The 27,591-nt window shown below is 54.2% G+C and overlaps 1 protein-coding gene across 1 annotated transcript; it reads right to left on the bottom strand.

Annotated features, from left to right (window-relative positions):
* Positions 1-6,156: 6,156 nt before the first annotated feature.
* On the bottom strand, positions 6,157-24,825 carry HHATL (hedgehog acyltransferase like). Its single transcript, XM_068145884.1, has 12 exons — positions 24,579-24,825; positions 22,820-22,966; positions 21,947-22,014; positions 20,717-20,830; positions 20,371-20,565; positions 19,673-19,882; positions 16,009-16,180; positions 14,403-14,547; positions 14,022-14,057; positions 12,802-13,003; positions 11,220-11,361; positions 6,157-8,505 (listed from the first exon to the last, which is right to left on the bottom strand). The coding sequence occupies exons 2-12, from the start codon at positions 22,923-22,925 to the stop codon at positions 8,384-8,386; spliced, it is 1,512 nt and encodes a 503-aa protein (XP_068001985.1). The 5' UTR covers positions 22,926-22,966; positions 24,579-24,825; the 3' UTR covers positions 6,157-8,383.
* Between the last annotated feature and the right edge of the window lie 2,766 nt (positions 24,826-27,591).

Genomic DNA, 27,591 nt, shown 5'->3' with positions numbered 1-27,591 from the left:
ACTATGGCAGCTGTCTGTGTACTTCAGCTCCCAGCGCGGGGCTTTATATAGCCACAGCGTTACAAAGCTTAAGGAATCCATACTGGAGCATGTGTAAGCCGATCACCCCTTAGTATGACACATGGGACAAGGAGGAAGGGAGGGCAGTGGGGGAACAGCTGTACTCCCAGCCTCCATGCTTCAGGAAGGGGCTGTCAGCCCATGAGTCAGTGCAGCAGGGGAGCTTTAGCTGCCGTCCCCATGACGGGAGATGTGTGCGACCCCATCGGCTCAGCTGCTGGGAAACTGCCTTCAGATGACTCAAACACCAGAATCTGCCTGCTGGGTCATGAATGGCAAGGCTGGAACCCTCTCCTGGCACCACTGAACACACTGCTCCCAAGCTGCTGAACCTTTTGCTGTGCTGAAAATAGACTGTGAAGTCAAAGCTGGAAAGATGCAATAAGGGAGTGCCTTCTGTGGGCTTGGTGGCATCCCTAGCTCCAGCCAGATTGCTCCCAGGGCTGCTTTTCTATGTCCTTTGTTCTCCCAAGGAACAAGCAATAGGACAAGAGGAAACACCCTCGAGTTGAACCAGAGGAGGTTTAGGTTGGATATTAGGAACAATTTCTTCCCTAAAATGGTTGTCAAGCCCTGGAATAGGCTGTCCAGGGCAGTGGTGGAGTCACCATCCCTAGACGGATGCGTAGATGTGGTGCTGAGGGATGTGACTTAGTGGTGACTTGGAAGTGTTGGCTTAATGGTTGGATCTGATGTCCTTAAAGGTCTCTTCCAAGTGGTTGGACTGGATGTTCCTTTCTTAGAGGTGTTCAAGGCCAGGTTGGATGAGTCTAGTTAAGAGGTGTCACTGACCATGGCAAGGAGGTTGGAGTAGATAGAATAGGATAGAATTAACTAGGTTGGAAAAGACCTTCAAGATCATCCAGTCCAACCTATCACCCAACACCATCTGATCAACTGAACCATGGCACCAAGTGCCTCATCCAGGCTCTTCCTAAACACCTCCAGGGATGGTGACTCCACCACCTCCCTGGGCAGCACATTCCAATGGCCAATCTCTCTATGAAGAACTTCTTCCTCACATGCAGCCAGCTGTGCATCTTGGAAGATTTATGGAAAATAAAGTTATTTTAAAATCCCCTTCTTTCATCACCACCACCTCCCCTTTCCCACCAGATCTGACCCTTTCTCTCCCCATTTCCCCTCTTTTTCGCTCAAACTCAGAGCACCTGGGCTCTGTTGGAGTCTCCTCCCACCCCAGGTGTGGCCACTTGGCCATCCCCCACCCACTCCCCTATTTAATCCCCCCCAGGAAAGGAAGAAGCCCCAAGCTGAGCCCTTCTGGGCTGGAGGATCCTCCTCTCATCACCGGTGAGTACCCATGGTGCACACTGGGTGTTGGTGGTGGTGACAACAAAGGCCGGGGGGCCTGCTGGCCCCCCGGTTAGCTAGGAACACTACTCCAATATTGATGACTCCTCTAATATCATCCACGGATGCTGGCTGGGCTTCCTTGCTGGGGCTGAGCTCCTCTGGGTGGTATCTTGGCTGGTGAGGGTCTTGCTCCCCCACTTGTTCTGGGATGAGTGCAAAGATGATGGTGATGGAGCAGGAGCTGTTTAGGCAGGGTGGAGAACGGTGTAGAAGGAGCAGGAGCTGCTTTGGGAAGGTGAAGGCTGGGGGTGGGGGGGGATGACTAGATGAAGAGACCTTAGGTTTAGGCTGTATGTGAGGGAGAAGTTCTTCCCAGAAAGAGAGATTTGCCATTAGAATGTGCTGCCCAGGGAGGTGGTGGAGTCTCTTCCAACCTATTCTGCTCTATTCTGCTCTATTCTGCTCTATTCTGCTCTATTCTGCTCTATTCTGCTCTATTCTGCTCTATTCTGCTCTATTCTGCTCTATTCTGCTCTATTCTGCTCTATTCTGCAGCTCCTGGTTGGCTTTGCCTCCATGCAAAAAGAACAGACCCATCAATACTTCAGCAAACACAGCAGCATGGTGGCTGTGGCAGTGACACCTTTCCATCATGATCATTTTGCTTGGTGGGGAAATCTGTGCTTTTCAGATCAAAATAGCAAGTTTTAACAACAACAACAAACAACAGCAAAAATGAAGATCTCCAAGAGTGAATTTTCTCCCTGGATACCAGCAGACCACACCAGGATGCTGAAGGGACTGCAGCACTGCCCTGTGAGGAGAAGCTGAGAGCCCTGGGGCTTTTTGGTCTGGAGAGGAGAGGACTGGGAGGGGATTGAATAAATGTTTATCAATATGTGAGGGCTGGGGGGCAGGAGGGAGGGGACAGGCTCTGCTCACTTGCTCCCTGGGATAGCACAAGGGGCAATGGATATAAACTCCAGCACAGGAGGTTCCACCTCAACATGAGGAGGAACTTCTTCCCTGTGAAGCTCACAGAGCCCTGGAGCAGGCTGCCCAGAGGGGTTGTGGAGTCTCCTTCTCTGGAGACTTTCAAGACCCATCTGGATGTGTCCCTGCGTGACCTGTGCTGAATTCTGTGGTCCTGCTCTGGCAGGGGGGGTTGGACTTGATGACTTCAATGGTCCCTTCCAACCCTTAACATCCTGTGATCTTTTCCACATCTTGGTGACAGAGAGAGGGTCTGAGGCAGAGAAGTAAAGAGAGCACAACAGTGAGCTTCATATCACCAATGAAGGGATTTAAACAGAACAGACATCTGCTTGTTAGATGAGAGCCTCCTGCTAAGGTCTGCTGAGATTCAGCCCTCCACTGTTGAAGTCTGGAGGCACAGCAAAACAACCTGCCTGGCCTTCAGCTGATGCCCCAGAAAAGCTGAGGTCTCCAGCAGGTCTTGTGTCCTGCTTACACCCCCAGGAACATCTTGGAAGACCCCCTGGGTCCTCAGATGGCTGCTTGAGGTCCAGATCTTTCCCTGGAGCTCTCAAAGAAGCAAATTAGTTCTGACAGCCATGGGTGAGCAGAGGAGCTATAATTATTTATACCTGCTCATACATGGGTCTGGTTTATCTCTGTTACTGAGGACCCTCGGGGCTGGCTCACACTCACTGGTGGCACAGGCTTAATTAAGGATTTAATTAGGTCTACACAAAGATAGTAGCCACTATTCTTGGTGCCTTTCAAGCCACAGAGCCCCTCACCCTGGCATGGGTGTGTTTATCACGGTGCTTTCTGCCATGATGGTCATCTCCATAAGTGGGGAGAAGGAATTCCACTGCTATGAGTCTTTTTGTACTGCTGAGCCTCCATTAACACCTGCAAGGTACAAATACAGCAGGCAAGCCATCACTGGCTGGCTTGGGAGCTGAGAGCTCTTCTGCTGTGCTGCTCACCACTGGGATCAGAAGACAAGAGCTGATCTCTGAGTGGGTTGAACTTCAGAAACATTTCTCTGCTCCCAAACATCTGGGGCTGGACAGCCCTGTGCTCCTCTCTCCCCTCCCTCTGCATGAGCTCTGTACTTCCCCAGGTTTAATCTTGTGTTGCTGTGCTGGGATTTTTCCCCTCCTGCTTTTAATCTCCCTTGAGCTCTGGCTTGTTTTCCTTCTCACTGTGCTGCTCAGCATGTGCTGCCAGCTGAGGCTTGCTTCCATCACAAGGTGCCCCTGCCCATTCCTTCCCAGAAGAGCTCCCAACAGAGCAGAGGGTCTAAGGCTCCTCCCAGGTTTGTGATCCACTCACCAGAAGAGCACAGTGCTGGTCCCAGACCTCCTATGGGCTCTGAGTTGGCTTTGGCAGCTTTGCAAAGTGGTTGGACCAGCTGCAAGGTTTGGGGAAGCAATTGGTGTGTCCAGAGCACTGTCTCCTCGGTGCCCTGTGTCTCTGGGAGCTGGTTTACTGCACCCCAGGCAGACACTCACCTGTGATGAGAGGACTCTGGTGGTGTCCATCTGTCCCCTTTCATTCCACAAACAGCACAAATGTTTCAGTTGATCAGATGGTGTTGGGTGATAGGTTGGACTTGATCTCAAAGGTCTTTTCCAACCTGGTTACTTCTATTCTACAAATCAAGAATTCAGCCTAGGCACTTCTGACTCTTCCCAGTGCCTCCTAGCACCCAGCAGTGCTGGGGCACTATCCTCACAATGGCTTGTGGCAGCAGCCCCACATGAAAAGCCAGCAGTGCTTCATGCAGCTCAAATCCACAAGCCTCAGAACCTCTCACCCACTGAGCATTTGGTGGTCAGTTTGTTCTCCTCCTTACACTTTGGGTTGCACATTTCCAGTCTGGACCTCCAGCCCAGTGTTTCCTTCCCCCCTGTGTGCTTGCTCTTCCCTCACTTCTGCTTTTCTGTTGCCCACACTGGCTGGTCCTTGTCACTTTATGACCTCTTTATGCACAACATGATTTTTTGGGTGACTTGGTCTGAGCCTTGCTGCCCTGGAGAGCTAAAGCCACATCTGATTGCTATGAGAGACTTTGCTCTGAGGAGAGCAGTGGAAGATGAAGCTTGGATAGCTCATCAATTCCAAGCCCTCTGCAACCATCCTCTCCTGCAGAGGCTTTGGTCACATCCAACTTGTCCCATCTGTCTTCCACTTGCTGAGTCCAATATGTCACCACTGTGGAGGAGCTGGTCTCCAAGCAAGCACCAGCCAAGCCCAGAGGGATCTAGCATCTGCAAGCAGATGAGATGGCACAGGTAGATGTGAGCAGTGTCACAGTCACCATTTGGTTATCTCTGTGCACACATGGATGGATGAATTGAGTTCCCTCACCCCTGAGAGTGCTGACTGCTGTGCAGCAGACACCACAGCTCTGGATGGAGGTGAGCTCTTCTGAGAGAGCCTTCACCTACCTGCCCCCAGGTCTAACATTTCCAACAGCCAATGGACTAAGCCAGTTACTAAGTGTCTCTAAGTGGTCAACAGTCCCCCCCAGAACATGGAGGTAGGTGAGGACACATGGAAAGCATCCTGTGAGGATGTAGCAGCATCACTTCCTCTCACACAACATCTCAGAAGAAGGAAAGAGAAGGCAGGACTTGGAGGCACATCGGTGTCCAGCACAGGGCTTTGAGTTGGGATTTGTAGCTGCAAGAAGGAAAGGCTTTTCTTGGCCTCCTGAGTGAGTTTTACCAGCAGCCAGGCAATAACCAGATCAGAGGAGGTCCTCTTCTCCAGCAGAGAGCTGAGCAGTTGATAAACCCCACTATGCAGAGGCACAAGCTGAGGCTGAAGATCTCCTGCATAAGGAGACCTGCTTGAGACCTCAGCAGCTGGGTGCTCCTGGCCCACCAGACCCCCAGGGCTGTTCACAGCAGTGAGAGCTGAGGGGATAACTTCAGGCAAAGGGGTGCAAAGCCCAAGCTCTCCCATCGAGTGTCTCCCTAACAAATCACTCTCTCAGTTGGTGTCTAAGATTAGCTCCTTCTGGCAGCTCCAGCAGATGCAGCTGCTGGGTAAATTTAGATCCTTAGTGGATGAGTTATTTTTCTCTCCCAGAGTATCCAAGTCAGGAGGGCAGTGCAGAGTCACTGGGCTTTGCCATGTGAGTCACCCACTTGGACATCAGGATGTGGGTGACTCTGTTTGTCCCCCAGGGCAACCAGGGACCCGAGCTGAGCCACCTGCAGAGGAAGAACCTTCGGTCTCAGCAGCCCAGGCTGGCTTCAGCTGTGTGAGGGCATCAGAACATGGAGGAGAAGAGCTGAAGTGTCCAAGGGCAGGAAGCAGATCCTGTCATGGCTACTTTGGTGGTAGAGAGTAAATCTGAAACAAGGGAGATGCTACCAAAGATCCAGCAGCAGATCAGTGTCAGGAAGGGACATTGCTGCTAGCTAAAAGGGTCCTGGGGATGTGACTAGGGATGCCCACCGAGTCACAGTGCCTGCCCTTGCTTCCAACAGGTCTGGTGGAGCTTCCAGAGACAAAGCCAATGTGGCTTCCAACTGAAAAACTACATGGGTGACAGCTTGGTGGCAGCAGGCCCCAGAGGTTTCACCAGTGTGAAGGGGGAGTCAAAATAAAGGTGAATATAAATCCAGGTGCAGGCAAACCTCCACTCTGGTGATGCTCCCAAGGTGGATTTCTGCTCAACTCAGCAATCCCTTGGGCTACTGTTGGACCTACAAACAGGTCCTGGTGCTGCTCAGCTCTGGTGGCAGGGCAGTGCCCAGGGTGTCCCCTGCATTACAGCAGCATACCAGTGATGGGCAGCAGGCACCACGGATGTCCAACGTTTATTTGCTACAGAAAGAAACAAGATTTACCAGGGGCTTCACAACTTGCTTTGGCAGAGCTGAAAGCTGGCTAGGAACCGATCCTGTCTCATCCACCTGGAAGCCAGAACGCACCAGCACCGAGCACCTCCACCCACAGGGCAGAGTGGTCCAGATTCTGCCCTCACCAACCACCACCATCACCCAGACATAAGGCCACTGAAAGTTACTCTAAAGTGCAAGAGAGCCAGAGCTGTGTGTTCAGTTCAGCCCCCACCTTTCCCCAAGGCACCACACCTACACTTGTTCAGTCCACTCTCAAAGCAGCATCCCAAAGTCTGCTTCTCCAAGGAGGCCATCCCAGGCTTCTCCTCCACCACCAAGTCCCCAATCACTTCTGCTTCTCCAAGGAGGCTATCCCAGGCTTCTCCTCCACCACCAAGTCCCCAATCACTTCTGCTTCTCCAAGGAGGCTATCCCAGGCTTCTCCTCCACCACCAAGTCCCCAATCACTTCTGCTTCTCCAAGGAGGCCATCCCAGGCTTCTCCTCCACCACCAAGTCCCCAATCACTTCTGCTTCTCCAAGGAGGCCATCCCAGGCTTCTCCTCCACCACTCAGTCCCCAATCACTTCTGCTTCTCCAAGGAGACAATCCCAGGCTTCTCCTCCACCACCCAGTCCCCAATCACTTCTGCTTCTCCAAGGAGGCAATCCCAGGCTTCTCCTCCACCACCAAGTCCCCAGTCACTTCTGCTTCTCCAAGGAGGCCATCCCAGGCTTCTCCTCCACCACCAAGTCCCCAGTCACTTCTGCTTCTCCAAGGAGGCAATCCCAGGCTTCTCCTCCACCACTCAGTCCCCAATCACTTCTGCTTCTCCAAGGAGACAATCCCAGGCTTCTCCTCCACCACCCAGTCCCCAATCACTTCTGCTTCTCCAAGGAGGCAATCCCAGGCTTCTCCTCCACCACCAAGTCCCCAGTCACTGCCCTGCACTCAGGACTGTCCTCCTTTGGTTGTACATCCGTGTGTGTGCTCATTCAGCCATGCAGTCACAGGCTTAGGCTGTATGCACCAGAGTCAGTTGAGTCAGGAGATGGTTTGGTTGCAGATCAGCAGGAGCTGGCTACAGCATCTTCTGTTCTTCACCCATGGGCAGGAATGTGAGCTTAAACCTTTGTCCATGGCATGTGTGGGGAAAAAACAAGCAAGTGGGCTTTGGTTTGAGTCCCAGGACATGAATCACAGCAGGATGGTCGTGGTGGCCTCACTGGTCTCAGACCCAGCAGTGGTGGAGGCCCCTTTGAGAGTGAAGTGGGGTCTGTGGACACAGCAGTTGTGAGCCATGTGCTGTGTTTCCTCAGCACACTTGCTCCCCAGGCAGGCTGGCCAGGATGCAGGCTGGCTGGGCAGCAGGAGTGGCTCCTGCACTCTCATTAACTGAGCCTCAGGCTGAGACTAAATCTCTTTGCTCGTTCAAGACATTTAGCACCGGAGGGACCTGCTCTGCAGAGGTGGCAACAGCTACCCCTGCACTGCTGACAGGGGGGGACACAAGGACCCTGCAATGTGCTGTTCCTGGTCCTCCTTCCCTTTGCTCTAAAGATTGTCCTGTTTATTTACTAGCCTCTTGGCAGGTCTAGATCCTGCAGAGCCCTTTGGCAGTCCTCACTGCACAGCCAGAGAGGCTGAACACCTGGCAGCACATGCTGACCATTTCTTGTGGTGAAGGAAAGATGGGGTGCTTGGGCTGGAAGTGACCTAGAGAGGGTCTTCTCAGAGCAGGCTCAGCACCAGTTAATTCCTTTCTCCATCCAGCTGTGAGGCTGGGAGAGTCTCCCCTGGGAGACACAGGTCCTGCAGGAGAGGCAAGTGCTGGTGGGCCAAGTGTTACAGGAAGCAAGGAGAAAACTCTCCAGGCCTGCATGGTGTCCAAGGATCAGAAAAATGATGGGGATGGTTCTCTCTGGCATTAAAGAAGCGTCCTGGAAGCCTGCCTCAGCAGTCTGTCATGCATGGGGAGCCTGTGAAAAGCCCACTGTGTCTCAGAGAAAAATCTGTCCTGCAGCAAGAGAGTGACCTTTGCTTTCCAGGTGACTTCTGCATGGGTGAGCTACAGCAGTCTGATTGTCAGGAGTGCTTGGAGAGCCCTGGAGCAGTGGCTGGCCTGGCAGCAGTGGCTGGAGGGGAGAGGAGGCTATGGGACAAGCCTGCTGATGCCTTCCTCTACTCCACCTTTGCCTTGTCAATCTTCTCCTCCTCGATGGCCAGGACACGCTCACGCTCCTTGATCAGCTGCACTCCACAGTATGTGATGAACCAGATGGACAAGGTGCTGACAGGGAAACCTAGAAGATGAAGGCAGACATGGTCATCTAGGCATAGCTGCTCACCTAGCAGGGATGGAGGGCTGGAGCACCTCTCCTGTGAGGACAGACTGAGGGAGTTGGGGCTGTTCTGTCTGGAGGAGAGAAGGCTCCCAGGAGACCTAATTGTGACCTTCCAGGATCTGAAGGGGGCTCCAAGAAAGCTGGGGAGGGACTCTTGAGGGTGTCAGGGAGGGATAGGACTGGGGGGGATGGAGCAAAACTAGAAATGAGTAGATTCAGCTTGGATGTTAGGAAGAAGTTCTTCCCCATGAGGGTGGTGAGAGCCTGGCACAGGTTGCCCAGGGAGGTGGTGGAAGCCTCATCCCTGGAGGTGTTTACAGCCAGGCTGGATGTGGCTGTGAGCAACCTGCTGTAGTGTGAGGTGTCCCTGTCCATGGCAGGGGGTTGGGACTGGCTGAGCCTTGAGGTCCTTTCCAACCCTGACAATTCTCTGATTCTGTTCTCCAGCACTGCTGCTTTTCAGGTGGGTTTGGGCAGTACCTGATGGCCAAGGACATTTTCCACTGTGGATCCAGCCCTACAGCTTTGCTGAGAGGAGAGAGAAGTTTCCAGGATGCCTGGGTGCACCAAGACTTCACAGTTGACTTGCTGCCCATTCTGTCTCTGCTATGAGATCTCCTGACTTGCTGTGGGGAGACTTACAGTGGCTTTCCAGTACTTAAAGGGGGCCTACAGGAGAGATGGGGAGGGACTCTTGACTGAGAAGTGTAGGATGAGAGGTAATAGTTACAGACTGGAAGAGAGGAGATTTAGATTGGCTATAAAACAAATCTTCACCATGAGGGTGGTGAGACACTGGAACAGGCTGCACAGAGAGGATGTGGATGCCCCATCCCTGGAAGTGTTCAAGGCCAGGCTGGATGAGGCTTTGAGCCTGGGAGGTGTCCCTGCTCATGGCAGGGGGGTTGAAACTAGATGATCTTTAAGGGCCCTTCCAACTCAAACCATTCTATGATTCAACCTGCCCATGTCCATCATTGTTCATCACTGTGACCTTCTGGAAGCTTAGTGCACTGCTGATGCTGATGCTGAGCCCCAGCACTGCCCCATATCTACTGGGGACAGAGTGTGCAACCAGGGAAGCACAGATCTGTGTCAGTGACTAAGAGCTGGGAGCAAATCCTCCCCTTAGGAAGGGTCTGATGACGTTTGCAGCCACGAGCCTGGTATCCACAGCAGAGTGGAGACACAGGCTTTGTACCAGCTAAAACAGGACCTCTGAAATGAATAATGGAACCAGCAAAAGCCAGCTAGCTCAGCAGGCAGGCACTTCTGGCACACTGAGCCCAGAGCCTCACATTACCCGTGTCCCACGCCAGCCCTGTCCCAGGGAGGGCTGGAGAGCGTGGGCTCCTGACAGCTATTTATACCCTGGGCTGATCAAGAAGGCTTCAAATTAGTCCCACCACCCACCAATTAGAAACACACAGAGCAGGCTGCAGCACAAAGATTTGTAGCTGTGTCACTCTGAAGTTGATGCAAGAGTAGCTGTTGGAATGGAATGGAATGGAATGGAATGGAATGGAATGGAATGGAATGGAATGGAATGGAATGGAATGGAATGAACTAGGTTGGAAAAAACCTTTGAGAGCATCAAGTCCAACTTATCACCCAACACCATCTGATCAACTAAACCATGGCACCAAGCACCCCATCCAGTCTCTTCCTAAACACCTCCAGGGAGGGTGACTCCACCACCTCCCTGGGCAGCACATTCCAGTGGCCAATCTCTCTTGCTGGGAAGAACTTCTTCCTAACATCCAATCTAACCCCCCCTGGCACAGCTTGAGTCTGTGTCCTCTTGTTCTGGTGCTGGCTGCCTGGGAGAAGACACCAACCCCCACCTGGCTACAACCTCCCTTCAGGGAGTTGTAGAGGGCAATGAGGTCTCCCCTGAGCCTCCTCTTCTCCAGGCTAAGCAACCCCAGCTCCCTCAGCCTCTCCTCCCAGGGCTGTGCTCCAGACCCCTCCCCAGCTTTGTTGCCCTTCTCTGGACACCTTCCAGCATCTCAACATCTTTCCTAAACTGAGGAGCCCAGAACTGGATACAGGACCCAAGGTGTGGCCTGAGCAGTGCTGAGCACAGGGCAGAATGACTTCCCTGCTCAATGAAAAGGAAAGGAGGTGGGACAAGGAAATCCCTTTCTCCAGCAAGGGAGCACTTCACAGCGCACCTCGGTGGGGTGAATGTGACCTTTGTGTTGCTGTGAGGAGTCTAGGTGATGGCATGAGGCTGTGCTGGAAGCTGTACAGGCACACCTGGAAGGGGTACCCCAGAGAGCTCCCAGGAGAAGGCTGGGAGCTATGAAACCACTGCCTGCACCTCTTGCACAAGAATTAAGCACAGCCAGGAGCAACCACACGACAAGCCAATGGCCAGAGCACTGTGGACCCCAGGAAGTCCCAGACATAGCACAAGAAAATCGTTTTGGTTGGAAGAGACCTTTAGGATCATCAAGTCTAGCCACTGTCCCAGCTCTGCCAGGTCACTACTAACCCCAGGCCCTCAGCACCACATCCCCCATGGCCTTTAAAGCCCTCCAGGCATGAGGACTGCACCACTGCCCTGGGCAGCCTGGTCCAGGGCTTGACAACTCTTCTGGGGAAGAAAGGGTCCTCAGTTCCCCCTACCAGCATCCAGTCCACTGAGCCAAGGTTCCCTCCTCCCTTACCTGTCAGGAGGAGTCTCTTGGTCACCAGCAGAGCAAACTCCAGGCTGTTGAGGGCTGGGATGTTGTAGAGGACGATGGCCCAGAAATTCACCGCCCCAAAAGCTGCCCTAATCCGCCGGGACATGCCCTCTGGGAGCTTAGCCTGGGGAGGAGAGAGGAGCAGAGAGTAAGGGAAGGGCATCCACTGCTTGAACTCCCATCAAACTCCAGCTGGGTCCCTAGAGGGGTAGATGGAAATCAGAACAGCTTCAGTTTCTCTGGGATGAAGAAACATAAGACCAAGGTAAAACTTCTGCTCTGCTCCTTGATTTGGATGCACAGGAGGCTCTGGACTGCTGCTTTGAGGTCCCCTGTGTATGGAGCAGATGTCACACATGGTTTTGTGTTAACAATGTCTGAGTCCTCCTCTCTTCATCTGCTGCTTTGGGTCAGCCTTTGCTGCAGGCAGATGAACGCTGCACTGCACCAGGGTTAGTGTCAGCCTGGTGTGCAAACCACTCCCAGCTCCGGGTAGGAATTGTTCCTTAGGAATGATAAAGGACCTGAGAAGTTGTGACAGCAGCAGAGTGAAATTGTCACTGGCATGTAACCCTCAGGAGCAGCTGGTGAGAGTGCAGCTGGGAAGCAGCTCAGAGCAATCTTCAAGGAGCACAAGGAAGCCCCAGGCCACTTAGTGCTGAGAGTGGTGGTGCCACAGGGAAAGGCTTTCACTGCCTGTGAGGCTGTAATCTGCTTGGGAGTTCAACCAGGAGAGCAAACAGGAGGATTGCTCTCCAAAGTCTTTATTCAGAAGTGGGCTTTACTGAACAGGTTTAGCACCTCCCAGTGTTAGGCTGGGCAAAAGAAACCAGGGACAGAATTGTCTCTAGGACAGAGCTTCCACAGTTTTTCTCCCAACATGTCCTTGGCCCCAGAGAGCAGCTGGAAAAGAATTCATCCCAGTCTCTGAACTTTTACTGTTAGCAGAAACCAGCTCAAACCCACTCAGAATGTCAGGATATTTTGCAGAACAAGAACAAATGATTCCCCTGCCCATGGCAGGGGGGTTGGAACTAGAAGCTGCTTGAGGTCCCTCTCAACCCAAACCATTCTATGAATTCCATATGGAAATGTACAAACATTTCCCCATGGACAGACCTCACATTTCCTGCCCATCTGTGCCACTTCAGTGCCTCCTTGAAGCAGCAATCCTGGTCCTCCTGGACCTCTGTTTTGCCTTTCAAAGCTCCACATCCAGCCACGAGGCATCTCAGGGGCAGGTGGGAACTTGCTCAGGGTGGGTGACATCGTGGATAAGACAAAGAGATACAGAGACCAGAACTGTGCTTCCCTTGCACAGCTGAGTAGCTGATCACAAGAATGCTAAAAATTCACAGGAGAGAGCCTCAGGTCTCCACAGAGAAGGCCTGGGCACAGAGCTGGATGTCACCACCAGTGACACTGCTCTTCAGCCTCAGCTGAAGGCAGATCTGATTTGTAGAAACAAGTTTAAGCTCCCCACAGCTACAAACCTTTCCCAACACCAGCATTTAGTCCCAGACCCACTGACCTTCCCCCAGCCATTTGCAGCCCAGTTCCTCACCTCCAGTTTGGCAAAGAACCTCTGCTGGAAGAACTTCTGCACCCAGAGCTCGAAGTTGAGGCCAAAGCAGTTGATGGCAGACCAGATGTAAACGATCTCACAGGGCCCCAGCCACAGGGTGGTGATGGCAAAGGTGGCAACGCTGGCGCCCAGCTCCTTTATGATGTTGTCATGGTTCTCTCCAATGTGATCATACACATACCTAGCAGGCAAGCAAAGTGGCTGGTGCTCCTTCTCATCAAGAGCAGCCCTCTGGAGTCCCTTATCCCATGCTCACCCACCCCAAGCTCCTCATAGGTCCATCTAGAGCACCCAGCGAGAAGGGAAGGATGTTTGGTCTGGCAGGTTCTAGCAATAACCTGATCTTTGCTGCAGTCCAGCTGCTCCACACCTTGTGTTCCTCTATAGCTCTTTAGAATCATGGAATCAATAAGGTTGGAACAGACCTCAAAGATCATCAAGTCCAACCTGTCACCCAACACCTCATGACTACTAAACCATGGCACCAAGTGCCACATCCAATCCCCTCTTGAACACCTCCAGAGATGGTGACTCCACCACCTCCCTGGGCAGCACATTCCAAAGGCTAACAACTCTCTCTGGGAAGAACTTTCTCCTCACCTCCAGCCTAAACTTGATGATGAGACAGAGCTAACAACAGTCACTGCATGGTCCCAGCCCAGGGAGGGTGATGCCTCCTTTCCACCTCTTGCAAGTAAAGGGCTGGGGAAATGTGGGGGTCTGTAGAACTCCAGGCTGCCTCAGGTTTGCTGGTGGGCAGAATTTTGTCACAGAGCAGCCAGCACCTTCAGTAGAGGTTTGCTGGTGTGTACTCATGGATGAAGAGAGCTGAAGGGTTGAGGGAGATGTAGGTGGAGCTCAGGCTGCTTTTGTTACCCAGGATTTGGGCTATCTGGGCTCAGTTCCCCTTCCCTCCTCATGGAATCTGAGCCTGACTCTTCCTCCCTTGAGGGAACACTAAACTCACCACATTTAAAGGGACTTCTGGGACAGGACTCTCTCATTCCCAACTCCTGAGGGAGTCTGTTCCACTTTGTGGCAACTAATTCAATGGTCTTGTGGATAAACAGACCAAATATGACTTCATGCCACAGTGGGATTCAGCCAGGAGAGAGGATGAACAGCATTTAGTGTCTGCCTGCTATGTGATGAAAGAGAAGCCCCTGGACCAGACTGGAGGTGTCTGGTTGGACACTTACTTGCACAGCCAGTCGTTAATCCCTCTGTCAAAGTGCCTGGAACACAGATGACATCATGCACATGAAAACCTGGGGAGCCATGACACCCCTCCCCAAAGCTGTCCCCTGCTGAGCTACCCCTTGAGCCTTGTTCACAGCAGTTCCCCACGCTGCTGCCTTGAACAGGTCCCACAATCCATGTGGTTGGAACCTCTCTCCTTATCTAGTGCCTCCTGCACAAGAATATTTCCCTGGGCTGTAGCCAGGGCTGGATATAGACTGTGCTCCAACTGCTCCTAGGCCAGCTGCTCAGCAGGACAGCCCAGGTGTCCTCCCCACCACACACACCTGCTGCAGCTCAGAGCTGCTGGTTCCCTTCGTGGCTGGGCATGGGGTACTCACGTTTCTGCAAAGACATAGAGCATGGTGATGCATTTTGGGGGCTGGGGTGGCTCCAAGTGGTCCAGTCTGGCAATGGTGTTGATGACACCAAACATGACAGCAGCTTTCACCCAGTCATACACCAAATTGGAGTAGGCCAAGCCAGCTGAAGCAAAAGAAGAGTCAAATGGGTGAAGAGGAACGTGGAGGAGCTGAGAGGCATCATCACAGTGCATCAGAGGTTGGAAGGGACCTCAAGAGACCTTTGAGTCCAACCCCCCTGCCAAAGCAGGATCACTCAGGGTCCCATGGAAGCATGCAGTCTGCTGTAGTGAACAGCATCAAGAGGACAGCCTAATGCTGGCTTGCACCAGCAGAGCTTCTAAAACTGAAGTAGTTATTTTAAAAGCTTGAACCAAAGGGCAATATCTTCCTGGAGTTCATTGGTCTTGGTAGTCCAAGAAAGTCAGATCCCAGTTCTTCCAGCATGAGGTCATTCCTTCCCTCCTTCTGAAGCATGTTAACCTATGATGAACTCCTCACAGCTCTCAGCCCTGACCTCTGAGGTTTCATTGACACTTCCAGCAAAATGCCCCCTGGCACAGCTCTCTGCAGCTATGGAGGTAGTGGTGATGCTACAGCAGAGCCAGGGCCAGAAGCTCCCTCTTGGAGAGATGTCTGACACTGGAGGACAACCTCTGCAGGAACAAACACTAAAGAGTTCAAATTCCTGTGCAAACAGAAGCTAAAATGCCCTCAGCTTTGGTGGGATTAATCTCACAGCCTAAGGGCCACACAGTGCTTTGATGTGAGCAGCTCATGAGCTCCACCACAAGCCAGGAAGGTCTGATCAGCAGAGCCTGCAGAGGACATCAGCTCCCTCTGGAGTACTATTTATGCTTGGTCAGGCCAGCCAAGTGTCTTAGGACACCCTAAAGCAGTGCTAGTGCCATTGTAGCTCAGACAGCAGCCCACTTTCAATGGAGAGCAGGTCACTCTGAACCTTGTCCAGTTAAGTGTGGAATGTGTCTAATTCTGGAGACTCTGTAACCCCTCTGCACCTCTAATCCAGTGTCTGACCAGCCCAGGAGAAAGGTTCCATACCTGCCATCAGCCTTGGCCTTCCTGCACCTTGTCTGCTGTGTCCTGCTTCCTCCCTGCCAGCCTTCAAGAAGGGTTCACCCTCCATTAGGCAGTTGAAGACCTCAGCTACAGCTTCCCTGAGCCCCTCTCAGCCCACACCCTGGAGCCATTTCAGGGGCACACAGACACCCATAACGGGAGGCCACCCGTGAAGGCATCTGAGATACCAGATCTGCTTCTTGCAATGGCTTGGAGCTGATTTCTTGGAGGTGCTGAGCTCCCTTCCAGTCCAGACAAAGCCAGAAGGAACAGGTTGGTGCTCAGCCTCTTAAACCCTGAGCTCAACCATTTGCACTGGGACCCTGTGAGAGCATCACACCTCCACCACCTGCTCTCTGGGCTGGCCTGATGCAGCTTTGTGCACTGTCAAGGGGAAGAAGAGGCTTCACTCAAACATGTCCAAAGGGGCTGGGTGGAGGTCTGAGCCCCACACCACTGCCTCAGAGCTGAGCAGAGGTGAACCTGCCTGGGCACAGCCACTCACCCAGGGACCAGTCTGAGAGGCGGTTCGTGAACTTCACGTCGGAGGGGAGGGTGAGGATGTAGAAGAAGTGGAAGAAGATGTCCACAGCAATGATGGCCCCCACGTGGAGGAGGGCATGGACCCGGATGCTCCTCATCTCATCATCCCTGCGCCTGAGCTCCGTGGTGCTCACCTGGCAGGGCAGCAAAGGGGGAAAGGGCTGAGCGGAGAGGCAGCACGGGCAGCACGCTCCTCCTTCTGGAGAAACAGTCAGGGCCCAAGAGCAGACTCCTCTGGAAATCACACCATCGACTACCTGGCCCAAACCTCCCTGAAGAAAGACTCAGGAGGCTGTCTCAGGTGAGCACATCCACAAGGAGCAACCCACAGCAAAATTCCAGCTCCTCCTGGACGTCAGAGAATCAATGAGGCTGGAAAAGACCTCAGAGATCATCCAGTCCAACCTCTCACCCAACACCTCTTGACAACTGAACCATGGCACCAAGTGCCACATCCAAGCCTTTTTTGAACACCCCCAGGGATGGTGACTCCACCACCTCCCTGGGCAGCACATCCCAATGGCCAATTACTCTTTCTGGGAACAACTTTCTCCTCACCTTGAGCCTAAACCTCCCCTGGTGCAGCTTGAGCCTGTGTCCTCTTGTTCTGGTGCTGGTTGCCTGGGAGAAGAGACCAACCTCCACCTGGCTACAACCTCCCTTCAGGTAGCTGTAGAGGGCAATAAGGGTTCCCCTGAGCCTCCTCTTCTCCAGGCTAAACAACCCCAGCTCCCTTGACCCTGCTCCAGCAGGGGGGTTGGGTTAGGTCCCTTCCAGCTCCTACCATTTTATGATTCCATGGTTCTGAGTCAGCTGGGACCTGATCCACAGGGATTTCACCTCTGCTGTGCCTTGTACAAACATGGGCTGGGCTTTGCCTGCAGGAGCTGTCATGTTCCTGGCTGCTGCAACATAAAAGCCATCAGAGCAAGCTGTCAGGATTACCCTGGGCAGAGCGATGTCCTCGCATCGCCGCCAGAATCGCTGCTGTGTTCCAAATCCTCTTAGGTTTATTACTTTCCCTTTATGCCCTGTGAGAGGTGGGAGCTCTCCCAGCATAATCCACAGGCTGCTGCACCAGCCCCATCATCAAATCCAGAGGATTCCTGAGAATTAAAGCCTCTGCCAGATTTGTTTTATGCCTGTCATATGCCAAGTGCTTTAAGGACACAAAGAGGTCGCCGGATGCTGCGCTGGAGGAGAAGTTGTGGGAGACCAGGCTCTGGTGTGGAGAGGAGTGGGAGGACACAGAGCTCACCTTCCATGGACTCACAGAACTGTTTGGGTTGGAAAAGAGCTTTCAGGCCATCTAGTCCAACCATAAACCCAACACCTTCAAGGCCACCACTAAACCATACCCCTCAGCACCACATCTCTGTGACTTTTCAATCCTTCCAGGGCTGGGGACTGCCCTGGCCAGCCTCTTCCAGGGCTTCACAACCCTTTCAGGGAATCAGTTTTTTCTGTCCCACCTAAGCCTCCCCTGGCACAACTTGAGGCCTTTGCCTCTTGTTCTCATGTCTATATGAGGTGGCAGTGCTCTGCCCACCCCTGAAGGCTCCCTCCCATCCCACTCCATTGGGTTCATGTTCTGTGTCCCTCACACTTCCTGCCTTATAGAAGTGAATTTATTCTGCTGACCCTAGTAAGGAAGATGCTTTTCCACTCAAATGAGGCTGCCCAAGCCCTGGTACAGATGAGTTCAGTAAGGAAGATGCTTCTCCACTCCAATGAGGCTGCCCAAGGCCTGGTACAGATGAGTTCAGTAAGGAAGATGCTTTTCTACTCAAATGAGGCTGCCCAAGCCCTGGTACAGATGAGTTCCCACCACACAAGGTGGTGCAATGGCTCCACCAGGACATAGCACCAGTAGGAACCAAAGAGACAGATCCATTCCCTAACTGGGCCATATCCTCCACCCTGGGGAAGGGTCTCCACCTGCCTGCCTCCATAACTGCTGCTGAGCAATTAGGGACTCACTTCTGCAGTTAGCTGCAGCTCCAGCAGTGCAGGGGGGCATCAGCCAGGAGGTGGCAGTGGTGCCCAGGCCAAGACAGGACCCCTGGCTGGGGCATGGGAAAAGGGCTGGGGATATGTTCCCTGTGCCCTTGTGGTGAGTGATTTAATTAGCAACGAGGAGAATCCCTCATCAAGTGGAACCTCATCCTGGTCTGGGGCTGTGCAAAGGAGCAGGGAATAAAACCCCCTCCAGACCAACTCTCGTAGGAGTGGTGGGAGTTCAGGTCTTGGAGACACAAGGAGCCTAATGCCTGGGTTTGCAGATACTCTGCTGCAGTGTTAGGAGAAGCCAGGGCTGCCTAGTTTGTAGGAAAGGCTGATGGGCACTGGGGAAGGAAGAAGGACATGGGGTGAGGAGGGCACCCCAGGGCACTGTACCCCTCTGATGGGGCTTGGGCAGTGTGGCTGTTGTAGCCATGCTTGCCTGGCTGGACAGATGAAGCAGCTATTCCAGCAGTATGGGGAGCAGATCCCACCAGCTCACCTTGCTTACTGGGACCAGCCCAAACCCTTTCTTAGGCAACCAGTACCAGCCCATTGTTGGAGAGAAGGTGCAGGGCTGGGTGGGCCTTTGGTCTCCTCCTCAGCAGGGAGGCTCTGGCTGCTCTCCTCTGCCCTGAGCTGGTTTGTCTTCCAAATACACAAATGTTGTGCCAAAATGCTCCTGCAGAAGGACTGGATGTCACCTGGAGTCCCCAGAGTCAATGTTCTGCTGTAACAGGAAGCAGAGGGGTGGTGGCAACTCTTCCCAGCACAGCAGCTGACCAAACCAGAGGTCCCTCCCACGGGAAGCTAGCAGTTGGGCTTGGTGACCAAGGCTGATCATTGATGTAAAAGGATGTTGAGATGGGAAGAGTGAGGAGGGAAAGGGTGCTGCCACTTTGCTTGGTCTTTGGCTATGAAACAGCCCCAGGGCTTGGCTGGTCCCACCTCAGGATTCTGATGATGTTTCCCAGCACTGTTTGGAGTCTGCCCCTCAAAAGCAAAGACTTGGGGCACCAGGGTACTTCATGGAGAGCAGAGGAAGCCCCTGGTTGCTGAAACACAGTCTTCCACCCTTAGTCCTGGGGAAATAACTTCATCTTTAGACACACAGACCACCCTGGAAATTGGAGCTCCTTGGCTGAACCAGCTGGATGGAAACATGAGGCTGTCCTTGCTGGCACGACCACCAGCATGCAGAGGTCCCATGGGTGGGTACCCACATGCCTAGCACTCCCCACTGCCTCCCAGCATGGAGCTGCTGAGGCAATAGGACATGGAATCTGAGACACTGAGCAGGGCAGGTGCCCAGGGAGCAAGGACATGAGCTGAACCCTCCTCCCCTCCTGATCTCAGCATGATGCTTTCACCACAGCAACAGCTTCCCTTCCAGGGCAGTCAGTGGAAATGGCCAAAAATCCTAAGGGAAAGGTTAACCCCAGCAGTGGAAGCCCCCCTGCACAAACACCACAGCCCCACTGCACAGCCCAGAGCCTGGCCAGGCTCTAGGTGGCCACGAGAAGCTCTGCAGCCTCCCCTGTGGCACAAGGGGTTTGTAGGCACTGAACCCGAGCAAACAAACCCGGGGAGAGGTCCTGCTCCAGCCTGGCCTCAGGAGTACTCACCTGGGCATGGAACTGGTCAAATGTCATGACAGGCCCGAAGAAGAAGAATGGGAGGTAGAAGTTGTACTTGAGGAGGTCAAAGATGGAGTAGATGCCCTCTTCCCTCTCAGAGCTCTCGAGTGCAAAGCTCATGCAGCGCATGATAGTGAAGCAGCTTCCCCCGTAGAAGAGGACATCTTGAAGATCAAAAGCTCCTGTTACAAACCCACTCTGGATGAGAAACAAAGAGTTACCACCAGGAACAGGCTGCCACCTCTCTGCTCCCTTGCTCTGTGAAGGACATAAGCCCTGGGGCAGCAGGCAAATTCTGCTCTGGCACCAACTGTCCCTGGAGCTACTGCTGCTGGAAAGACAAAACTGGGGCTTGCTTTCCCAGCTGGCCTCTGCATCCCAGAGGAGCTTGGAAGTGGTAGAGAGGGGTGGGCATTGCTGAGCCCAGCCCAGCTCTGTGTCACAGGTGGGGAAACTGAGCAGGTCTTGTCTGGCTGGCAAACCATTGCCTGGACCACCAAGAAGGCTTCATGTCCTGAGCTCTCACCCTACAAGAAGCCACCAAAGCATGACACAGGTCCTGTGGGACTATTCCCAAGCTCAGCAGCATAACAGTCCCCTCCCTTCCAACCCCTGTGGGAGCTCTGATGTAGCCAGAAGTGCCCAGGGATTGTGGGTGCCCCCGAAGCTCCTTGGAAGGGACCTACCTGCCATGAGCTGAATGGCTCCATCTTGAAGGAGGCGAGACAGCAGAGTCCAGCCACGTAGCAGAGCCACTTCTGCTTGGCCAGAGCAACAGAGTAGAGGACAAGGCAGTGGGAGAGGATGATCATCAGGTAGACAAGCCCCATGCTGCCCAGCACAGCCGAGATCCCATACAGCATGTACATCACAGCCCGGTGCTGCCAGGAGAGAGCAGACCTGACCCATGGGCACCTGGGAGAAAGCCTCAACCCTGCTCCCCTAACTTAGGACATCTTTAAATCCCCCCCATGCAGAGTTATCAGGCCACCCTGGTGCTTTCAAATCCATCCCACCACGTGGCTGGCTCACCTGTGGCAGGGTCATGGAGCAGAGCTTGCCAAAGAGGACGTGTCCCGAGAGGGCGAAGATGATGACGTTTCTGAACGAGGTGAACCACATCACCCACTCAAAATCAGCCACATCCTGCAGGAGAAGCACCAGCACCTCAGTGCCCTCAGCCCTCACACCTGTGCCCCAACACCTGTCTGGAGATTTCCCTTGAACTTAAGGAAAACTTCCACTGGTGAGACCCCACCTGGAGCACTGTGTCCAGCTCTGGGGCTCCTGGTACAGGAAGGGTCTGGAGGTGTTGGAAGGTGTCCAGAGAAGGGCCACAAGGATGAGCAGAGGGCTGGAGCTGCTCTGCTATGAGGACAGACTGAGGGAGTTGGGGTTGTTCAGTCTAGAGAAGGCTCAGAGAAGCCTTCCAGTACCTGAAGGGGGCTCCAAGAAAGCTGGGGAGGGACTTTTGAGGGTGTCAGGGAGTGATAGGACTGGGGAGGATGGAGCAAAACTAGAAATGGGGAGATTCAGATTGGATGTAGGAAGTTGTTCCCCATGAGGGTGGTGAGAGACTGTCACAGGTTGCCCAGGGAGGTGGTGGAAGCCTCATCCCTGGAGGTGTTTGCAGCCAGGCTGGAGGTGGCTGTGAGCAACCTGCTGCAGTGTGAGGTGTCCCTGGCCATGGCAGGGGGGTTGGCACTGGCTGAGCCTTGAGGTCCCTTCCAACCCTGACAATTCTGTGATTCTTTACTTTGAAGGTGATGAGCACTGGACCAGGCTGCCCAGAGAGGTTGTGAAATCTCCTTCTCTGCAGACTTTCAAGACCTGCCTGTGCATTGTGCTCTTGGGCAACCTGCTGTGAGTGGCCCTGCTTTAGCAGGAGGGTCAGATCAGGTGATCTCCAGACATCAGACATCCCCACCATTCTGTGGTTTCATGGAGAGAAAAAACACACATCTCAAAGCCTTTTCTTCCCATTTTACACCCAAGGGCTCCTGAGCACTTCAGCTTGGTCACACCCCCCCAGGAGAGGCCTGCAGAGGTTGCTGCTCTCGGCGCACACGAAGCAGAGCAGCAGTGGTGCTGCAGGGCTGACATTTCCCTGAGTAGCTCTTTAGGGAGACAAACACAGGTCACATGGACTTTGCAAAAGTGTGTCAGCAGCAGAAAAAAGCCCCAAACAGCTCTGCTTCTCCAGGGGTCAGCAGCAACCATGTCACCAGTGGCTGGAACAGACCAAGTCCTTCCTCTGCTTACCATCTTCCTGCCGAAGTAGTGCCAGCCGGGCTTGATGCCGTCCCGGAAAGCCTTCCTGTTCATGCTGTCTGCAAAGGAACCAGAGTTAGGGGAGAGAATCAGAGGATGCTTTGGGTTGGAAGGGACCTTAGAGATCATACAGTCCCAGCCCCTCTGCCTTCCTCCAGCCCAGGTTGCTCAAGGCTTTGTCCAACCTGGCCGTGAACACCTTTGGGGAGAGGGCAACCACAGCCTCCCTGGGCAACCTGTGCCAGAGTCTCCCTACCCTCACTGGAAAGAATTTCTTCCTGATCTCCAGTCTAAATCTCCCTTCTTCCAGCTTAAAGCCACTGCCCCTCACCTTATCACCTCAAATCCTCCCCAGCTTTCTTCTTTGCCCCTGTCCAGAAGCAGCAGTGGGCAGTGGGGAGTTGGCAAGGCAGGATGTCCCCCTCACCACAATGCTGAGCCAGCAGGGCTCAAACAGCCCTTCCCAAAGTGACAAATTCCCAGGAACAAAACCACAGGAGTCAGGAACATCAGCTGCTTCTGCCAGAATTTCCAGCAAAGCCTTCTTGCTGTGCACACCCCAGGGACCTTTGTCTGATCCCATGGAATTTTCAGGTTTTGGGGCCACTAGACAAAAGCTTTGGCTACCAGCCCTGTGCAGGCAGGGTGGTTGCCTGTTCCAGGCTGGAGAGCTGTGACATCCCAGAGCCTTTTGCCCTCAGCTGTGCAAATGGGGACGAGGAGACAACCAGGCAAAAAGGCAGAAAATCCTCTCTGAACATTGCAAAGGGTTCCCAAGCAGCCTGCTGCTGGTGTTGGCAGTTAGAAAAGCAGCCACCTGACATCCACTCTCCCCTCCCAGGGAGATGAGGTGGGGAGCATTACCTCTGGATGCTTCGAAGATCCCACTGCCGCTGTAGACCACAGCACACGTCACCACGAGGGCATAGAACCCCAGCTCGTAGCTGGGGAGTGCTGCTTTAACCCCCATGGCAGCAGCTCACCTTCCCAACCAGTGTGGGGGATCCAGACCTGGGAGAAGGAAGAAGGAGGGAGAGCAAAACCAGCGATGAGAGCTCGCCTGCCCTCCTGCTTTGTGAGCTTCCTTGAAGGCTGGGAGGCGGAGAGCAGAAGGTGACACCTGAGGCTGAACTGTAGGTCACAGCTCAGGTGTGGGGAAGGAGGCTGCTGCTGAGTCCTGCTGCAAAACCCACCCAGGAGCCAGGATGCCAGAGAAGCACAGAGTTGTTTAAGGTTGGAAAAGACCTCTAGGATCAGCCAGTCCAACCACCAACCCAGCACCACCATGCTCACTAAGCCATGTCCCAAGTACCATGCCTATGAACTCCTCCAGGGACAGTGGCTCCATCACCTCTGTGGGCAGATGGTTCCAATGCCTGACCACTCTTTCAGCAAAGAAATTGCTCCTAATATCCTGCTTTGGAAGCAGCAGGGCTGGGGAGTCCTGAGGAAGGGCTCTTCCCAGCAAGCTGTACAGTAGGGTGGATGTCTGTCTGGAGGACAGGGTTCCTCCAGAGTGTCTCTGATGTCCCTGCTAACTGGATCCATGTATGGGATCCAGGACAGAGCACAATGATGCCCACACTGGAGGGGACACGGTGGGATGCCCCTACTCCTATGCCATGGGCTGCAGCCTACCTTGTTGTGGGGCTTTGCCCAATCTCCGGATCTTGGGAAGCTCCTAAAGCTCCATAATCCCAAACTGATTTGTGATTCCAGAAGTGCAGCTGAGCCCCCAGACCACTGCCCAGGCTTGGGGCAGGGCTCTAGGGATACCAGCCCTGCAATTAGCCCTGGGCTAATTACTCCTCAAGGCTAATTAACCTGGGGGAGATGTGTTTCTCAGGCAGCCCTGAGCTCTGCAGCTAAAACCTGACGCTAAAATCGCAATTTAGGGTGGGAGCAAGTGGTGTCTGGGGTGGTGTCTGTTTAATTAGGATTGGTTTGGTCATTGAGGACTTTAAGAGCTGGGGGAGGAAGGGTTCTCTGGGGGGATCCCATTTTCCCCAGTCCTGGAGGAAAAGGCTTTTCCCGGCGGGGAAAGAGCCTTCCCCCGGTGTGAGCTCAGCCGCAGGGTGAGGTGGGGGTTCCTGGGGGGGTCCCCCTTGTGCGAGGCTGCCGCAGGCGGGGCGGGCGAGCTGCCACCTCCCTGCAGTCCCCTGCGGTCTTCTGCGGCGGGAGGGCACTCGCCGGGGTGGCTTCCGACAGCTTTCCTCCCTCCTTTCCACGCTTTTAAAGGTTGATGTTTGGGGTTTTTTTTCCTTAAAGGGAGCACCCTGCAAACGACTCGGGAGGGAGGCTGTTAACGACCCCCCCCGACCCCGGTTGCCCTTGGGGACCCCGCGGTGGGCACCCCTCGGACTCTCGGAACTCCTGATCGCTGCTGGGCTGCCAAGTCAGGTGCACGGTGGGGCGGGAGCGGTGGTCCGCAGCACAGCATCCCCCACCCCACCCTATGCAGAACACTGCTGTCCGCTAGCAGCATCCTCATCCCCGCCCTGCTCCCCTCCGCTACCCCCAGACCCCCGGCTGGGGGCCGGAGCCAGGCGGAGGTGACAAAAGCCCTGGAGCAGCAAGAGCGGCGTGCCCCCCTCCCGGCCCCGAAGCGCTCCCCGCTACTGACCTTGAGCCCCGGGGCCGCGGGTGGAGGTGGGCGAGGGGCCGGGGGTCCAGGCTCCGGCACCGCTATGGGGGGTGGGTGGCGGGAGGGGGGGGAAAGGGGAGAGGGGAAGCGGTGGAGGATTTTGGGGACCGTTGTCTTGCCCTACAGCATCTCTCAGCCCGGCTGATGGGGTGTGTGAGGTGGGGGTGGGGTTGGCCGGGTGTATTTTTGGGCTGCCGTCCCCCCCCAGCCTTGCCCCGGGAGGAAGTTTGGCCGGGAGCGGAGCGGAGCAGGGGAAGGTATTTTTATTTCGGAGCGGCAGTGCGGAGGGGGCTGGTTCAGGAGCTGTCTGTCACCGCAGCGGCAGGGGCAGACCTGTGCTGCCTGCCAAAACTCACCCCCGGGCCAGGGAGCGCAGCCTAGGGCCGCCCGTGGGAGTCCTAGGGTACAGCAGCCCCCAGCAAGCCACCAGGTCTCTCCCTGGGGTGGTTCAGTGTCCCACTTTGAGCCCTGCAAGGAAGGAGATAATCCCCCACCACCTTGTGTGAGGAGGAGCTGTCACGGCCTGGGGATGGGGAAACTGAGGCACGGAGCCAAGAGGTGAGATGCCTCCCTCTGATGGGCAGCATCCAAGTCAGAGACCTGGAGGTTGTAACATCTCCACAAACCATCTTTGGGGTCATCTCCTCAGCTTTTGTCATCTGCAGCCAAAGCAGGGGAGAGGAAGGGGCTGGGTTGGGTTGTGGTCTCTGTTATTCCGGGATGGGCAAACACAGGTCAGCCAAGATCAAGAGAACAGCGTCAGGCCCTGTCCTGGCACTGGTCCTTGTCCTGCTCCAGGCTCCTTCTACCAAATCCAGATGAGATCTGGGGAGTGCTCCTGCTGGGGCTGACATCCTCCAAGCATCTTCAGGGCTGCCTGTGGGGTGAGGGGAGAGAAACAAGGCAGCTGATCCTGGGCTCTACAAATACATCCTTGGGTTGTGTGCTTTTCTGGGCTCTGGAGGGAGGATGTCCAGAGTGGGCACCCCTTGGCTCAGCCCAGCTTTGCTGTTGCACCAGCCATGAAGCTTTCAGCAGCATTTTTAACTTGATGTGCAGAGGGAGAGGCAGCACCTTGGCCATGGCTCTCTGGCCAATGCTTTCAGGCCCTAATCTGCTGCAGCAAGATCTGGATGCCCCTCACGTGCCCCTTGGATGCCCGGGAGCCTTCATCCTGCTGCTGCAGCTCAGTCTTTGCCCAGGGACTTCAGCTCTTCAGACCTCAGCATAATTGACTGCGTGCTTAAAGGCAATGTAATTAAGAGATGTGTGCAGATAAGCATGGTGACATCACTCCTCATGCTCCACACGCCCCTGGAGAGCAGGGCTTTATGGCCCACAGCCGTGCATCAAGGAGACTCAGCTGGAGGACAAATCACAGCACTGTTTCTGTTGGAAGAGACCTTTTAGATTAAGTCCAACCTTCAGCCTAAGACCACCACGGCCACTGAACCACGTCCTGAAGTGATGTGCCCCCATGTTTATTGCACACCTCTGGGGGTGGTGACTCACAGCAGTGCATTAGAGGTTGGAAGGGACCTTGAGAGATCATCGAGTCCAAGCCCCCCGCCAGAGCAGGATCACTTAGGGTAGTCCACAGAGGAAGGCATCCAGGTGGGTTTGGAAGGTCTCCAGAGAAGGAGACTACACAACCCCTCTGGGCAGCCTGCTCCAGGGCTCTGGCACCCTCTTTGTAAGGAAGTTTCTCCTCGTGTTGAGGTGAAATCGTCTATGTTCAACCTGTTGACTCCATGTCCACCCCCCTGTCAGCAGGGGATCAGCAAGTTCTGCTCACCCTCCCTGGCTCTCAGGCACACTGACTCTAAGTCCCGCTCCACACACAAACTAAAAGCAGCCTCCAAATCCTCCTCTCCACATGCTGGAGGCACAAGAATACCCCACTGTGTGACCACAGGGTTAGTGTGATGGAGATCGTTTGGACTTGATGACCCTGAGGGACTTTTCCAGCCTGAATCACAGAATCAATAAGGTTGGGAAAGACCTCAAAGATCATCAAGTCCAACCTGTCACCCAACACCTCATGACTACTGAACCATGGCACCAAGTGCCACATCCAATCCCCTCTTGAACACCTGGCCTGCATCAGGAGCAGTGTGGCCAGCAGGAGCAGGGAGGTCATCCTGCCCTGTGCTCAGCACTGCTTAGGTCACACCTTGAGTCCTGTGTCCAGTTCTGGGCTCCTCAGTTTAGGAAAGATGTTGAGCTGCTGGAAGGTGTCCAGAGAAGGGCAACAAAGCTGGGGAGGGGTCTGGAGCACAGCCCTGGGAGGAGAGGCTGAGGGAGCTGGGGTTGCTTAGCCTGCAGAAGAGGAGGCTCAGGGGAGACCTCATTGCTCTCTACAACTACCTAAAGGGGGGTTGTGGTCAGGTGGGGGTTGGTCTCTTCTCCCAGGCAGCCAGCACCAGAACAAGAGGACACAGTCTCAAGCTGTGCCAGGGGAGGTTTAGCCTGGAGGTGAGGAGAAAGCTCTTCACAGAGAGAGTTGTTAGCCACTGGGATGTGCTGCCCAGGGAGGTGGTGGAGTCACCATCCCTGGAGGTGTTCAAGAGGGGACTGGATGTGGCACTTGTGCCATGGTTTAGTCATGAGGTCTGTGGTGACAGGTTGATGATCTTTTAGGTCTCTTCCAACCTTGGCTGTGATGCTGTGACCTAATGTTTCTGTGATTCTGTGATCTGACTTTTGGGGCTGTAAGGGAGTGGGTCCTGGAGGGCAGGAGGATCCCAGCCCCACTGTGCTGCTCTCCCTGCAGCATTTCCCTGCAGAGAGTTTCAGGCTGGTGATAGGTTCTCATTTTCCATCTTTATTTTTCTCTTAAATCCTGATTCATTTGTCATCTTGCTGGGTTGGAAGTAGGGGGAGGGCTGGGTGGTGATAAAAATCATTTAGCTTTAATTCATAGCTATTAGAAAAAAGGGGAAAAAGAAAAAAAAACCCAAAGCCCTCCCTCCACTCTCCCTGCTCCTGATTT

This window comes from Melanerpes formicivorus, unplaced genomic scaffold (genome assembly GCF_026170545.1).
Source record: "Melanerpes formicivorus ecotype bairdi unplaced genomic scaffold, bMelFor1.0.p_v2 SCAF_13, whole genome shotgun sequence".
NCBI classification, from domain to species: Eukaryota; Metazoa; Chordata; class Aves; order Piciformes; family Picidae; genus Melanerpes; species Melanerpes formicivorus.
This window is presented reverse-complemented; position numbering and strand designations above follow the sequence as displayed.

Excerpts from the sequence above, each read along its gene's own strand:
- HHATL (XM_068145884.1), bottom strand. The coding sequence starts at position 22,925 with ATGGGGGTTAAAGCAGCACTCCCCAGCTACGAGCTGGGGTTCTATGCC. Across the intron at positions 22,015-22,819 it reads GATCTTCGAAGCATCCAGAG|ACAGCATGAACAGGAAGGCT; the intron begins GTAATGCTCCCC and ends GTTCCTTTGCAG. Across the intron at positions 20,831-21,946 it reads ACTACTTCGGCAGGAAGATG|GATGTGGCTGATTTTGAGTG; the intron begins GTAAGCAGAGGA and ends CTTCTCCTGCAG.